Raw genomic sequence first — 16806 nt, 5'->3', positions numbered from 1 at the left:
CATATAAATCACAAAATAAATCTTTAAAATCTAATTAGTTCATAATTAAATAATAATTATCAAATAAATATAAAAATACTACCGGGCGCACCGAACAGAACGGCTAGGTGGTGACCGAACGGAACGGGTGGGTGCAGCGCTGCCGTCACGCAGTGGCGGTAGTTACCGACGGGCCTATTCCTCGCGTACGTGTTCGCGAGGGAGCTCCATACCATACACACTGGATGAACAGCTTTGGTGTTTGGATGCGCGGACGGCGGATCACCCCACCAGGCCGCCCGTCTCTTTCCTTCATCAATCTGATCAATTACTCTTTTTCCTTTATTATTGTATATACACCGTATAATATGTATATATAAAATACTCAAAACAGCTTAGCTAGCTTGACATTGAGCTTGATTGGTACCCTCGTGCTAAATTAACACGATAGATTCTTTCAGTGATGATGGATGACGTGCTTGGCTAAACTGTAAAAGAGTCTCATGAAGTTCTTTCAAAATATATATAATCCACTAAAACATGAATGAAACAACCATCCTCAGATACACTTGTATTCTTTTATTTCATTTCATGACCCATCTAAAATTGGAAAACTGAGCTAACAGAGTTTCGTCTCCATAAAACTTAATTATATATTCTTTTAAAAATATCGTTATGTCATATAGAATGCTTATGTAGCAAGCGGTTAAAAGCAAATGAAACTCATATAGATATTGCCTAGTAACTTTCTTAGAGTATGTACGATGTACAGGAGTAGTACATTTTTTTAGGAAGAATTGCAGGAGTACTAGTCAGCCCAGGGAATCTGCTTTAGGGCCTGTTTGGTGTGAGCTGTTTTTTTTGCCAAACACTTATTTCCAAAACAGCTTCATAGGTGAAGCTGTTTTTTCCATCCTCTCACAAAGACATAAGTTGGATGAAGCTGAAAAAAAGTAGCTTATTGCAGCTTCTCCCTCATTTCTCTCTCTCAACTATGCATGAAGTAGTTGGTGAAGCTATTTTGCCAAACACTTTCTCCAAAACAGCTCAGCTTCATCTAGAAAGTCACTCATGAAGCTATTTTCTAAAAAAACAGCTTTACTAGTGAAGTTGAGAGCTGTGCCAAACAAGCCCCTAGTCGGCATAGTGGGCTTTGCGGGGCGCAGTGTTGAGGTTAGGTGGTCGTGCAGAAAGCCCACAGATGCCCATAACCCTGTTTGTTCACCACCATAAATTTGACGGTTAACATGAGATTGTCCACATGGATAGGCACCCTTCGATAAAAAGATACTGCTACATACTAGTATTCTAATAACTATACTCCATTGCTAAGCCATCATAACGCTGGTTCATTTGACAAGATTATCCATGTGCTCTCTTTAATTAGTCAGCACAAAGGATACATAGAATGAGCAGCTACCACTCGATTGGTCGCCCTCGCCCCTGATTAGTGATGATCTTTTTCAGAGTATCGACGTCACACCGTGGTCCGTGGGCCTAACGCTAGCTGAAGCCTTCTAGCGCACACTAGCCAACAAAGTTGTAGCGGTAAATATAAGCACTAGTTAAAGGTTGCATAACGACGGAGTTAAACTTTTGTTTATGGGATGCCTTATCTACATATTGTGGTCAAATGGTCATCATATCGTGTTCGATGTTGTTCCTGGAATCATGTAGGTTAGGCCATGCTGTCGAACATATTACTCTCTCCATCCTAAATTATAAGACATTATAAGAATCCTAGATAGTCAAAGTATGACAAATTTGACCAAATTTATATAATAAAATAATAACATTTATGATACTAACTAAACATCATTAGATTCTTCTTTAATTATATTTTATAGTATATCTACTTGATCTCATAAGTTTTTATATTTTTCTATAATTTTGGTTAAACTTGAGATAATTTGATTCTCTAAGTTTTTTGAAATGCCTTATAATTTGGGATGGAGAGAGCTTTTTTTATTGTTAAAGTAGTGCCATGTATGTGGTTTGGTGAGTCGAAGCAAATGACACGATCTTCAAAGTATAATTTTGACTTCTTGTTTTTATAAAAAAATTTATCAATAAGTGATATATATACAAGTACTTTTTAAATAAATATATTTATATGTTCCTTATATTTTTAAATTCACAACTTAAAAGTTATTCATGATTTATATTTTCAATGTTTGACCTAAGCTATATCCAAAATGACTTGATTTTAAAGTATAGAGGACTAGTATTTTTCATATGTGTGTAACTAAATTTAGAATTATTTGACTCATTCGGAGACTAGACTTTTTATTCTTTTTGATGAAATGTAAGGAGTAAGATGTAGCGAGTCATGTTTTGTTATGTTCTGAAATAAGTTTTATTTTATATTAAATATTTATGTGAATTAATTATAAGTCGTACTTTTTTTGCCAGCCAACAATGTTTTTTCTCTTGTAATAAATCAGCGAATAATATATCAGCTATAGTCTAAAAAGAAATACAGCTTTCACTTTCGGCGAGAAGTTAAATAATTTTAATTTTGATCACTTCTATATACGAAAAGGGTAAGTACTAACATTTTTTTTGTATCATGTTGATTATGAAATATACTTTTATATTAAATCTACTTGGCCATGTAAATATTGGTATTTATACCCAATAAAATAGATCAGACTTGGAAAGAAAAATAACTTGTCTCAAATTAAATCTCGTAACGCAATGGAACCATTATTGCCTCCACCTTACTAGCTTTGTGGGCATGCATGGAATCCATGAACACATTACTTGGGATGCATGAACACATGAAAAAAAAAGATCCAAGCGTGTTGAGATCGATCGACATCGATCGTATATATCACCGCCATGCATGCATCTATCCAGCTGCAAACCATCACCATCCCTGCCAGTGCCAGAAATTAAAACGAAATTCTGTTTGTTCTGCAGTGCTTGCGGATGCCGGTCTGAGGCCTTGTTTATATACACCCAAAAACCTAAAATTTTACAAGATTTTCCGTCACATCGAATCTTGCGGCACATGTATTAAGTATTAAATATAGATAAAAAGAATAACTAATTGCACAGTTTACCTGTAAATCACGAGACGAATCTATTAAGCCTAGTTACTTCATAATTAAATAATATTTGTCAAATAAAAACGAAAATACTACTGTGTCAAAATCCTAAACAAGGCCTGAGTCTAGCTCCGAGCCTCCGACGACCCTACGAATGCAGGCATTACTAGCTTGCTTTGTTCTTGTCGTGCCTTTTGCTGTTCTGGACACGGCCGCTGCTAGCCCGCTGCTACGTTCGAGGCCTTGTTTAGTTCACACAAAAAGTAAAAAATTTTCAAAATTTCTCGTCACATCGAGTCCATAATTGAATAATATTTGTCACAAACAAACGAAAGTGCTATAGTACCGAAATCCGAAATCTTTTCGGAAGTAAACAAGGCCTCGAGTATATGTATATGTATAGTTGTTTGCTGAAATTTTTTTCGAAACACTGTAGCACTTTCGTTTGTTTGTGGTAGTTATTATCGAATCATGAACTAACTAGGCTCAAAAGATTCGTCTCGTAAATTTCGAGTAAACTGTGCAATTAGTTTTATTTTTGTTTATATTTAATACTGTATACATGTGTCTAAAGATTCGATGTGACGGAAAATCTTAAAAAGGTTTTGGATTTTGGGTGAAAGTAAACAAGGCCTAACCTGCCGCTGCCGGGCATGCGGTTGCGGCATGTGTACGTTCCCGTCGCACCCGGCCGTCCGCGCGCACCGCATCCGGGCGGCGGAGCCCTTCGCTGCCGCAGCTCGCGCGGTGCGGCACGTGGTGGTGACTGGTTGCTGGTGTGCCTCAGCGCGTGTCCACTTCCACTTGGCCTCCGCCCGCGCGCGCATGCATGTCGCCCACCTGCCCGCGCGCGTGCAGGCCCATGCATGGCCTGCGGCCTGCCCCCGGTGGGCGGTGGCCACGCCGTCCACCGACCACCGCCACGGCCGCACACATTCACCACCCGTGCGTCCGTGTCCGGTGGTAATACCTACTACGTACGTACTGTACGTAGCAACCTTGTATTTTTTCCAGCAATTAAAAAAAAAACACAGTAACAAGACGCATTACGCGAGCGACCTTGTGGGTCCGTTCCCTGCCACGTCATTATGTTGGATACGGTCTTCCTACGTAGGTACACGTACTTGCCGGCCCACGCGATATACTACACTGACTTCACTTTCATTGAACAACAAGTGGCATGCACGTAGTACTACGTAGGCGTGCCAACCGGCACCGTACCGAACCGGCGGTATTACGACGTAAGGTTCCCGTGATGTGTGAGGACGATCTCGTCCATACTAAACACAGTAAACAAGACCGTATTAATGCAAAACACGTAGAAGACTGATATACTCGCGTGCCGGACGTACGTGACACGTCTTTCTGTACGTTCAATTCATCTCAGATATATTATTGGTTGCACGAGCCTGCAGTGCCACGCAGCTCGTTATGAAACGAAACTAGAGCGTCGCGCGTGTCTGACCTTCGTGAAAGCTCTAGCTAGCACTATTTGACCTTGGCGATCGACACCTAGGTAGTAGGTAGCCACAAACGTATACCACTATACTACGCTAACACGGCCACGTCGTTGCCCTTCTCTCCTGTGACATGAAACCTAAAGGAGCCGTACGGTAGTGGTACCGTTTCGCCAACTTAACGTCCGACGGTTATTCAGCAAAGTGGTATGTATGGCCGAAGCCCTGGACGATCGAGCAACTTTAACGTCCGACAGTTAGTCAGTTGTTCAGCAGGGATTGCGCGCACGATTAGTCGATTACGTACTCACTTCCGTGATGAAATAAACAAGTACTACGTACTCCTTATATATAATAAAGCCAGCAGGATATAACCAAAAAGAAAAACCAGTCATCAGTTTCATATATAAATAAACCGGGAGTAGCTAAAAGCATAGCATTGTTTAGTTTTGGAAGGAAAAATTTCGTGACACCGTAGCACTTTCGTTTGTTTATGATAATTATTATCTAGTTATGGACTAATTAGGTTCAAAAGATTTGTCTCGTTAATTCCGACCAAACTGTACAATTAGTTTTTATTTTCGTCTATATTTAATAATTTATATATGCGTCTAAAAATTTGATATGACGAGAAATCTTAAAAAAAATGGATTTTTGATAGAAGTAAACAAGGCCGTGAGAAAGGATAATGACGGGCACAGATCTTTTTCCTTTTTCAGGTTTTCATCATCATGCTGCCTCGCCACGTCTCACCCAGTCACCCATCGGCCATCGCTGTCCTGTGTCCTCAGGTGGCCACGGCCACAACCCACTGCCACTGCCACGGCAAGCACACACATCAAAACACACCTCCTGCATCGCATCGCATGTTCTCTCAGCTGCAACTCGACCGCCAGCTAACACCAGTCACCACCATCCGCCGCCGCCGCTGATTGAGCGCGCGACGCTAGCTTCTCCCTTTTCTTTTCCCATATCACACCCACCGCCCGCTCCCGGTTCGGCTCACTGTACCTGGTGCACCGCACCGGTGCATGCACGCGCACGCATGGCGGCGGAGCGGCTGCTCCAGGCGCACCAGGTGTCGGACCTCTGCATCGGCAAGCCGGCGCTGAGGTGGCTGCCGCCGTCGTCCACGGTCGCCGACGCCATCGCGGACCTCGAGGCCGCCGGCAGCGGGGGCGACGCGGCCGTCGCGGTGTGGGACGGCAGCGAGGAGTCCGACGTGGCCGGTCGCATGTGCATGGCGGACGCGCTGCTCTTCCTCTGCGCCGACAACGCCAACCTGGCGTCCCCGGCCGCCGCGCTCCAGGCCACGCTCGCCGACCTCCTCGCCGCCGGCGCGCTGCAGCCCGTCCGGCGCGTCGACCCGGACGCAAGGTCGCCTGCCGCACTTGCACGCGTATAGTTATCTTCCCGGACCGCCGGCCATGCGCTGCCTGCGTACGGTACGGTCGAGTGTTTTGGTGATCTGACGATGGGGTCGGTCCTTTGGTGTCTGTCGGCAGCGTACTGGAGGCGGTGGACGCGTTCCTCGGCGGCGCGCACACGCTCGCCGTGCCGATCAGGGAGAGGTGGCGCGCCCCCGCCGACCGCGGGAAGCTGTGCTGGCTCACGGTGGAGGACGTGGTGCGCTTCCTCCTGAGCTCCGTCGGCGTCTTCTCCGCCACGGCCTCACGGTCCGTCTCCGAGCTCGGCGCCGTCCGCCCCGCCGCGCTCGCCGTCGCCGCTGGGGACAGCGCGCTCACGGCCGTGCCGCTCATCCGCGCCGCGCTGGCATCCCACGCCTCGGTGGCGGTCGTCGCCGGCACCGGCACCGGCACCGGCTTCCCCGCCCGCTGCCTCGTCGGCGAGATCTCGCCGTCCGCGCTCTGCTCCGGCGGCGTGGCGACCGTGGCGGCCATCGCGGCGCTCTCGGCCGGCCAGCTTGTGTCGTTCTTGGACTGGGGTGGTGCCCCGCCCGCGGCCACGCTCCACATTGTCCGTTCCCGCCTCCGCCGCCGCAACCTCCTCGGAATGCTCGACTTGCTATACGGTGGTACCACTGATGCGTCCTTGTCGTCGTCGTCGTCGTCTTCCTCCTCTGCTTCCTCGTCGTCATCCTCCTCGTCGTCCGACGAGGACGAGGACATAATCGACGCCAACGGGAGGGAGCTTATAGCGTCGCCGCACACGCACATCCACGGCAACTTGTTCTCGGGGAGGCGACGGACAGAGGAGGCAACCGTGTGCCGCAGAAGAAGCTCACTGGTGGCAGTGATGGTGCAGGCGATGGTGCACCGAGCGACGCACGTGTGGGTGGTGGAGGAGGAAGAGCTGGTGGGCGTGGTCGGCCTGCTCGACGTGCTGCGTGTGCTCAGGCACCACCTGGTTGCTGATGGTGATGGAAGTGGATGTGGAATGCATCCTGATCTTGATTGATCCCATGGCATAGTATAAATCAATTTTTGCATTGGTAAACATGTTAAAATGAAGGATTTAAGCTTATATCAATCTCTCTATGTCGATAGGCACGTCGTGGTGGAAAAATATGAATGTGTACATTTGCTGGAGCCTCTTACTCGACGATAGTGCACCAGCAGGAGGAAGCGACACGCGCAAGAGGTGTTGGGTTGGCACGCGTGTGATATATGGGCCGCGATATATGATTTGGACTTTTTTTTTCCTTACCTCTCATGTCTTTAGCCCATGCAGCCCAATCAGTCTATTTTTCATTGCATGTTTCTCTTGTCTAGATTTAACCCATGCAAATATGTAATCTACTATTTGGATTCTACAAGCTTTTTTTCTCTTACGAAAAACAGGTACATGGGAGTTGAAACAGATGGGGGATGGTTTCTTTCAATATTTATCCAGAACCAGTATATACAAAGTTGATAGTCTTATGCCCCATAAAATGTTGTATGTTAATTATTACTTTACTCAATATATATAGAAAAACAATAAAATGTATGTAAAATAGAAATTCAAAGTTATCTTTGCACTAAATACAAGAATAGAGTACATCTTATTTATTGAGATATATGTCTTTGCTGGTAGCTAATAGAAAGGACATGCAGCTTGCATTTTCAGTTATAGTAATTGTCATTAATACTCTGAAAAACAACGAGGCAATATATATATATATATATATATATAATGTATAAAGTTGTGTTAGACTGTGCATCATCAACTCTGCGCGACAGTTATAATAAAAGTTATATGAAAATGGAATGGGAATTCCATACATGTGCTGATAATATCCTCTTGAATTCTTGATGTCTACCGTGTAAATAAGGCAAGCACTTAAGGTCTTTTGCATCCTTCTGTAGAATATATCAACAAATAGTGCCGGTATTGTGATTATGATTTCACAAAGGATAAACACCATGACAAACCGAATCTGTCAATAATTCAGCAGTGTTTTCCTCACAATAAATATGCGAACAATACTTTTAGCCATGACTTTTTTGTCAAGTGAACAAGCAGTTCGTCCCTATATGCATTATGAACTTTGTATTCACGGAATTTAAAATACGAGTACTAATATATTATAAAAATTGATTTAAGACTTTGCACTTCTATATGTCCAAAAGGTTAACTTAAACTTTACCCCTGAGTTGTACAAAACTTTGAAGTATCACCTTATAAACTTTGTAGGCTCATCTCGCAAACTTTGTAGTACCAGTGTACCACATATTTCAAGTTTTCAAAAGTAAAAAATAAACCTATTGCACTTGGAATCAAGAAACTTGCAAAATTTATATTCAGATCTTAATACATGTCTACGATGTAAGTTAAAAAAAAATCCAAAATCTTTGTAGTTATAATCCAAAAAAGTCCAAATTATATGTAAAAACATCGAACAATTCTAACTTTCTAGTTACTTATTGCAAACATTTATATCCGAAATTGAAAACCATACAAATTATATAGCTTTGTACACATTTAGCGCTTGTTTGGTCCCCCTACTAAATTTTAGACGGCTAAAACTATTTTAGCTACTCTTGAGTGACTATAAGACTAAATTATTTTAGCAGTGTGTTTAGAAGTTTAACTACTAAAATGACTAAAGTTTAGCTGACTAAATTTAGCAAGGGGAACGAAAAAGACTCTTAATATCTACTTTCAGATTACATATAAAAAACGATTGGAACTAGTATTCTATGATTCGGACTCACTAAATAGCGAACGTTCAATATATTTGAATCTAGCGAACGATCAGACAACTCTCACGACTTTCCTTTTTTGGCAAAAAAAAATCCCGCAATTTTCTATTTTTGGAAACTTTTCTATTTTAGGCAAAAAAAAATCTCTACTTTTCTTTTTTGAAAAATTATAATCACAACTTTTACGTATAACTTATGGAACAAACTTTTACGTATAACTCATATACGTGACTTTAACATATACCTTCATTGTGACAAAGTTACACATATAACATATACATATAACTTACTACATGATAAAGTTATACGCATAACTTTTATCTATAATATAAGATTTTATGGAACAAGTTTATCAACATAATTTATGACGAGACAATTTAGCGAACGTTCAAAAAAGTTACAATTAAAACTTAAGCATATAGTTTGATTAAACCAATTTAAACATATAAGTTAATAACTGAAAGTTAAGCACAAAATATAATAAATCAAATAGCTTTGCAAAAAGTTAGACAAAGAAGATAATAATTATAAGTTAATATCTACTAGTTACACACTTACACGTAGAAAGTTAGATATAAAAGTTGCGTACAGAAAGTTAGACATAAAAGTTACGTGCAGAAAGTTAATAATTACAAATTATATGGTTAAAATTTACATCTAGCATTTTAAAATAAATGTTTTACTTTTTTATGACATCAGCGGTGGTTATGGAAAGGCCCGCTAGAAGGAGAGGTAGTTTGAACCTTTGTTACATCAAATCGTGAACGATCACCCAAATAAAATAAGGGTTGGCAGCATATATAAAAAGAAAAAATTGATAGACTTGTATAAAAAATAAAAAGAGAAAAAAAAGACAAAAGAAAATTTAAAAAAATGTTTTATAATTCTGTGTTTTAAAGTTTTGGCATAAGTCGTAAGTTATATGGTATAAGTCATATGGTGATAAGTTTGGCAAAGTGTTATACCAAGTTCTTAGTATAATTTATAGAAATAAGTTATGTTCTATAACATATATGTATAACTTAGTTATCTTCTAAAAATGAAAAGTTGCGGAAATTATTATTTCCAAATAAAGAAAGTTACGGGAGTAGCTGATGGTTCGCTGGATTCCTTACTGATGAACGATCGTAGAATTGGATTTGGGTCTATGATTTTGCCTTGCGACTATCAAACATGATGCTTGGACTGTGTTATGCTTTTTGAAATAAAAAAGTAGGAGAAACCTCCCTTTCTTAAATAAAAAAACTTCAAAATCATATATTCATAAAAACTTCCTACAGGCAACAAATAATATCTATCAAGTTGCGTATCTGAATTTTTATATAGGAAAATTCAAACCTCGAAGAAGAGAAGCGTCCGTTGAGTGGAGAGAGAAGGCTCGATTCAGAAGCAAGCGCGACAGAAACGGAAAGTACCTGACGGAAAGGGAAACGGAAGGAAAAAACAGGAGTGCGCGTCGGTAGCGCCCGTGTGGCGCACGCTAGGACAAGGATAAGCCCTGGTTCCGTTCCGTGCTTCCCAGACTCTCATTCCTCTTCTCCCCTCCCCGATCCCCCTTATCGCCACCATGCTGTCACTCTCGCACCCGCACCCCGCCGCGTCCACCACCGCGCCGCGCCACCAGCGGACGCCCCGCGCCGCCACTCCCGTGTGGCGCCGCCGTCGCGCCAGCCACATCGTCGCGAGCGCCATCCTGCTCCCCGGCGGCGGCAGCACTGGCGGCGGTGGCGGGCCCGGCGACCGGAGGCTCCCCTTCACGCCGCCCCCGATGGCACCACCGGGCCAGCTCTACCAGCCGTTCCACCCGCCGCCGTCCCCTCTCCCGCCCAGCCTTCGCAACCTCGACCTCACCCAGCGCCTCCAGATCCTCCGCGACCGCATGGGCCTGTGGCACGAGTACGCGCCCCTCATCGCCTCGCTCTCCCGTGACGGCTTCAACCCGTCCTCCATCCAGGAGGCCACGGGCATCTCGGGCGTCGAGCAGAACTCCCTCGTCGTCGCGTCCCAGGTCCGCGACTCGCTCCTCGACGACAAGGTTGCCGCGTTCCCGCCCGACCTGCTCCCGTACTTCGACTCCTACGGCGGACCCGACCTCCTGTACGAGCTCCGCTTCCTGAACGCGCGCCAGCGTGCCGACGCCGCCAGGCACGCCATCGACTACAGGCTCGAACCCAAGGGCGTGCGGGAGCTGGCGCGCGCCATGAAGGGCTTCCCGCGCTGGCGCGGGGAGGAAGGCTGGGAGGCCTTCGGGAGGGACTCCCCCGCCGACTGCCTCGCCTACGCGCGGTTCCGCCAGTCGAGGGAGGCCATCGACGTGGAGGAGCGCATTGCGGAGCTGGAGCGCGCGCTGCAGGTGGTGGAGACCGAGTCCGGTAGGGCGCGCGTGGAGCTCGAGCTGGAGCGCGCCAGGAAGAAGGCGGCCGGGGAGGAGGTGGTGGAGGAGGATGACCCTGCCGCCTCGCGGCCCAACGTCACGGTGGTGCGGCTCCAGTACGGCGAAGTCGCCGAGGCGACCACCGTCTTCATGCTGCCGGTGGTCAGGGAGACGGACGGCGTCGCGGCCATGGAGTCGGCGCCCAGGCGGACCAAGACGGACGTGGACCTTGGCATTGTGGAGGTGGACAAGGCGTGGGCGCGGTGGGCCGTGCTGCCCGGATGGGGCCCCGTGGCCGAGGCAGCGGACGACGCCGTCGTCGTCGAGCTTGCGGACGGCCGGAGGCTGCCGTGGCGCACGGCCGATGAGGAGCCGGTGCTAGTCATTGCCAACCGGAGCAAGAAGGAGGTCGTGGAGCAGGGGATATACGTCCTCGAGAAGGATGGCCGGCTTGTGGTGGAGAGGGGGAAGAAGCTGGCTGAGCAGGGCATAGCCGCGGCAGCTGCCGAGGTGGTTATCGTTGTCCGGCCGCCCAAGGATGAGGACGGCATGATTAGCGACGAGGAGTGGGACTGATCACTGATCTGGAGAGGAGGTTTATCAAGGGTTTTGCTTGGTTTTGGAGATGCCAATTTCTCTTTCTCCATTGGGTGGTAATTGGTGGTAAAGCTTTCCCCTTCTCTTCTTTACAGTCTCGAGTCGATCGATCGATGAATAAGAGCAACGAATTGCCGCCTCATGTTGTTTCGGTACATGCCATAGGAACTATTCTCTGTAGTCCCTTAGCCTTAGCCTTGCATTGCTGGCTATTCTTTCCCCACATTATATTTGCAAAACTACGGTCTTGTTTAGTTCAACCCGAAATCCAAAATTTTTTTAAGATTCTCCGTCACATCAAATCTTGCGGCACATACATGAAGTATTAAATATTAACGAAAACAAAACTAATTATATAGTTTGTCTATAAACCGCGAGACGAATTTTTTGATTCTAGTTAGTTCATGATTGGACAATATTTATCAAATAAAAACGAAAGTGCTACGGTAGCGAAATCCGAAATTTTTTCGGAACTAAACAAGGCCTATATATATATATATATGATCAAATTCATCATTCATATGACATTACTGAACTCAATTGCCGAAAAAAACCATATACTAGTACTAGCACAAGGCAGCCATCTAATATGAATGTTAGGACACTATCTCTCAGGGCTGCGCCCCTGAACCTGACTTTGAGTCAGGGAAAGCAGGACAACATGGATACCTGACTTTGAGTCAGAAATCATCAAATCAAAGCAGCAATCGCAAAAATTTTCAAGATTTCTCGTCACATCGAATCTTTGGTCGCATGCATGGAGCATTAAATAAAGATGAAAATAAAAATTAATTGTACAGTTTACCTGTAATTTGTAAGATGATTCTTTTGATCCTAGTTACTTCGTGATTGGACAATGTTTATCAAATAAAAACGAAAGTGCTACAGTAGCCAACAACCATGTTTTTTCCCAACTGAACAAGGCCGGCAAAAGACGCAGCACTGACCATTAAGAACCATTTCTGTATGATCTCGAGGCCCTTTCCCCTGATGAACTGTCACTTAAAAATCTGAGTCTTATGAGTGCCAATTCTACAGTGACAGTTGATTATGAGTGGTTTAATGCCATTTTGAGCTGGATCTTGCTCAAAAGTTTTAGTCTTAAATTATGCACAAACTTATAAATTAGGAATCACTTGTCCAAACCTGATCAAGAGCTGTGCAAATTCAGCACCTTCAAATGGAAATTTACATATATACATCATAATATAGAAGTACCCATGGAGAGTAATGGCAATGTGCCTAAGCCATATGCTAAGATAATGCTTTCACAGCAGCTATCTCCAGTGCACTGTGCACAGGATAGTCCTAGGATCCCACTTTATACATTTCACTGACTGGTGAATTCTGCAGAAGGAACAGCATTCAGAGCCCAAACGAAAAATGACATTGACAAGGGAACAGCATTCAGAGCCGAAACAAACGAAAAATGACATTGACAAGGGAGAAGAGGACAATACCAAAGATTGGTGGGAAGCTGCGGTAAAGACAATACCAAATGATAAAAGACGACACTTCAACGGATTATGCATCTACTAGTACGTCATGTGGAACGAAAGGAATCGACGGATTTTCCAGAATGATTGCTCCATGACTCTATCGGTTGCGCTACGTACAAAACGAGGACTTTGATCAACGACAACGTGCCTTTCAAAACTAGTTTAGTTTTTGGGGGCTTTCGTCTTGTTTTCGTTTCTTTGCGGGTTGGCTCTCTCAAGAGCTTGTGGTTGTCCTGTGCCATGTCGTGGTGTGTCTGCCATTGAGGCAAGGCCTTCTGTTTTCCTTCAATGCAAGGCAGAGCTCCCGTTACTTTCTCCATTTTTCCAGAAGCCCAGGGGGGCAGGGAAGATATCAGTCCACCGGAAGGCGAGCTAATGGCGGATGGGGTTATGGCCTTGTTTAGTTCCGAAAATTTTTGGGAAATCGACACTGTAGCACTTTCGTTTGTATTTGACAAATATTGTCCAATTATGGACTAACTAGGCTCAAAAGATTTGTCTCGTCAATTTCGACCAAACTGTGTAATTAGTTTTTATTTTCGTCTATATTTAATACTCCATACATACGTCTAAAGATTCGATGTGACGGGGAATGTGAAAAATTTTGCAAAATTTTCTGGGAAGTAAACAAGGCCTATGTAATTCGTGATTCAGATGGCGAGGTAGTCATTGCAGGGTGCGGCAGAGTTGATTTTCTAACTGACGCTTTCCAGGCTGAAGTGATCGGATGCATGCATCCATGGGGCGCAAGCGGCGATCAATCTGGGGACTGCCAATGTCTTTTTTTTTTTGAGTGGAATGCCAATGTCATTTTGGAGACTGATGCTGTGATGCCAATCCTTCCTTCGCGTTGATCAAGAAAAAAAAAATCCTTCCTTCGCGGACAATCAGTAGGCCCATGGGTCGTGGATGTGGTGCAGACCACCACTGGCTCCGGCAGCCCGTATTGGCGTATGGACGCTTCCGCGCGGCTGGGAGGCTTCCGTTTATTGGGCTCCATCAGCGGATCAACTCCTCCCTGTTAGTTTGGACCCCGCTCCACATCCACTAATCAACTGCAGCCGGAACCTCACAGCCCCCAGCGCACCCCCCCCCCCACCCCCACCCCCACCCCCACCCAAACAAAAATATCTATATTTTTTAAGTTCGTTTCATGCACAAAAGTATTTGTCCAGATTTAAAAAAGGTGCAAAACTATACCACTGCTGCCGATTGAACCAGTGGAAAATTCTTATCGCAGGTTCAATGGGCATAATCATCTCTTCTCTGTTAGCTCATATCATAAGTTTTACATATAAACTCGGACAAAATCACAATTTATATGAAGATTGTAGATAAAAAGGAGATCCATAACTTTTGTAGTGTATGGTTTTTTTATTTGAGATCATTCTGATACCTAAAAATTTGATATAATATTTTTTTGAAATAAAGAAAAATATTATATAATATTCACATCTATGTTTCTATATTAATATACAAATATTTAATATTGTGAACTATAAAAATATACATCTCTTATGTATCCACACTATTTGTATATAATCTATACCATATACGAAATTATGTGAAAATGTATGTTTTTTTCTAAAATATACGAGCTAGTGGATAAATCGAGGCAATTTATTCACACCCTTATGTTGCACAAATCTTCTAAAACTCACAAGTTTTTCATATATTTTCTTGATCGAGGTAAATTCTGCTTTTATGGAAAGCAAAAATATTCAATACATAATGAGATTGCCACATATGAATAATTTAACGATGGAATCTAAACAATCTTATAGCTTGCAACAATCCTATTTGAAGCCATCTTGGCGGTATAATCTAAATATACATATCTAAAATGTTATATTATTTTTTAGGTATAAAAAAGATCTCAGTTTGGAAATTCGTAAATCATAATGTTGTAGATCTCTTTTTTCTCATAACTTTCATATAAATATTTTCTTAATTTGGGTTCATATATATATAAGTTATGATTTTTCATTTAAGATGTGAGAGAAATGGAGGTTTCTCATAACTTTCATATAATTCGGCAGCGGTAATAGTAGTATAGTTTTCCAATTGGTTTTTTTGAGAAATATTTATGCAAAACACGTTTTTAAAAAAATATAGAAATGAAAGAAAAAAAAAAGCCGGTCTGTCTCAGTCCGTCAGTCGTGAGGGTCTGCTGGGCGCAAAAGGCCCATGGAGGCATGATGGACTGCCTTCCTATTATCGAGGGCTGAGCAGTTGCGGTCAAATCTCGTTGTTCTAAGCTCAACCAAAGGCATCCATGTGTGTATTTGACCATAATTATTTTGGATAAAATATATTGGGCGCACACATGTACTGTTACATTGCTAGAACGTGCTAGGGCCGATAGATCCTCCTCCTGAGTGCAGTGCAGAGCATTTAATAATTTAGCAAGAAAAAAAAACTCATCGGAAAGCGACCGTTGTTGCCTTGTTCCCACTTTATATTCACGACGATATATATCTCTCTATCTGGACCGAAAGAAATCCAACCGCGTGCTTATCTAGAGCAAAGACAAATGCATGACTGTATATGTGACGAAGATAAAAGCTAGAGACACGGCCAGCCATCGTAGCGGGCGGAAGGGGGAAGCGGATTGCCCGTTGTTGGTCCAAGCAAGCAAACATCGCACAACTAGCTTGTTTCGCCGTACGCAGCAGTGACGACGGCGTCTTCATAGCTAGCATTAATTAACAAGGAGAGGTTAAGAAACATGATTTGCGTGGCCAACCGACAACATGTCGTGGCAGAACGCGTTTGCTAATTGCTTGCTACTGCCAAGCTGAGGAGTAACAATTATTCAGCCCGGTCTGTGTGTTACGTACCGAGGAAGTGAGGAGGACACGAGTCGAGTGGACGTGCTCAACACCAACGCCAACACGCGAGGAAGATATAGTAGATAGAAAAGGTGGTGAGTCGAGGCCGAGGTGGACACGTGAGCCGCTCACACCTGTGGGTCATGGTCATGGGTGGGTCGTCCTCGTCCCGTGCCGGGAAGTCAGGTCCGGCTCCGGCCCAACCGAATCGCTGAGGGCCTGTCCGACGCACGGTGACGTGTCCCCGGCGGCCATGCCGTGCCGCGGCCTTATCCGATCTGATCCGCGGGACCAGAGGACCATGGGGAGCAGCGGGGCCCAGGCCCGCTGAAAACGGACCAAAGGTTCGTGTCGTGACGTGGGACGCGCGCCTGCCTGCCTGCAGCCGCGCTGCGCGTGCGCGGCAGGTACCAGTACCTGGGTTGGGGTCCTGCCAAACTGACGCCCACGGGACACGGCTCCGGGGCAGCTGGTTTCGTCCAGCACCGGTGGCCGGGTAGCCGCCACGCATCGCCGTCAGTTATCTTAGGCCTTGTTTAGTTTCCAAAAAATTTCAAGATTTCCCGTCACATCGAATCTTGCGGCACATGTATGAAGTATTGAATTTAAACGAAAACAAAAAGTAATTACACAGTTTGTCTGTAAATCGTGAGATGAATCTTTTAACCCTAATTAGTCTATGATTGGACAATATTTACCACAAACAAACGAAAGTGCTACGGTACCTAAAATCCAAAATTTTTACCAACTAAACAAGGCCTCGATGTCTCGATGAAATAGCGACTCGATGTGGTTTCTGATCGCGATGGACTGCTAGTGCTATACGTACGTACGTACCCACAAAATAATCACATCCGTCCATGGTAAAATACTC

At 44.3% G+C, this 16806-nt stretch overlaps 2 protein-coding genes and 1 long non-coding RNA gene across 3 annotated transcripts; 2 read left to right on the top strand and 1 right to left on the bottom strand.

The window, feature by feature from the left end:
- On the top strand, positions 5344-7333 carry LOC8085880 (CBS domain-containing protein CBSX5). The gene is made up of 2 exons (XM_021464067.1): positions 5344-5863; positions 5992-7333. The coding sequence occupies exons 1-2, from the start codon at positions 5532-5534 to the stop codon at positions 6902-6904; spliced, it is 1245 nt and encodes a 414-aa protein (XP_021319742.1). The 5' UTR covers positions 5344-5531; the 3' UTR covers positions 6905-7333.
- Positions 10127-11862, top strand: LOC8085879 (rubisco accumulation factor 1, chloroplastic). Its single transcript, XM_002448739.2, has one exon. It carries the CDS (start codon positions 10199-10201, stop codon positions 11579-11581), a length of 1383 nt encoding a protein of 460 aa, XP_002448784.1. The 5' UTR covers positions 10127-10198; the 3' UTR covers positions 11582-11862.
- On the bottom strand, positions 15384-15974 carry LOC110436097. The gene is made up of 2 exons (XR_002453764.1): positions 15942-15974; positions 15384-15796 (listed from the first exon to the last, which is right to left on the bottom strand). It is a non-coding gene; the product is annotated as an uncharacterized LOC110436097 (long non-coding RNA).

The sequence above is a fragment of the Sorghum bicolor genome, chromosome 6, assembly GCF_000003195.3.
Source record: "Sorghum bicolor cultivar BTx623 chromosome 6, Sorghum_bicolor_NCBIv3, whole genome shotgun sequence".
NCBI classification, from domain to species: Eukaryota; Viridiplantae; Streptophyta; class Magnoliopsida; order Poales; family Poaceae; genus Sorghum; species Sorghum bicolor.
This window is presented reverse-complemented; position numbering and strand designations above follow the sequence as displayed.

Coding starts and splice junctions, on each gene's coding strand:
- LOC8085880 (XM_021464067.1), top strand. CDS start 5,532: ATGGCGGCGGAGCGGCTGCTCCAGGCGCACCAGGTGTCGGACCTCTGC. Junction 5,864..5,991: donor CGCGTCGACCCGGACGCAAG/GTCGCCTGCCGC, acceptor GTCTGTCGGCAG/CGTACTGGAGGCGGTGGACG.
- LOC8085879 (XM_002448739.2), top strand. CDS start 10,199: ATGCTGTCACTCTCGCACCCGCACCCCGCCGCGTCCACCACCGCGCCG.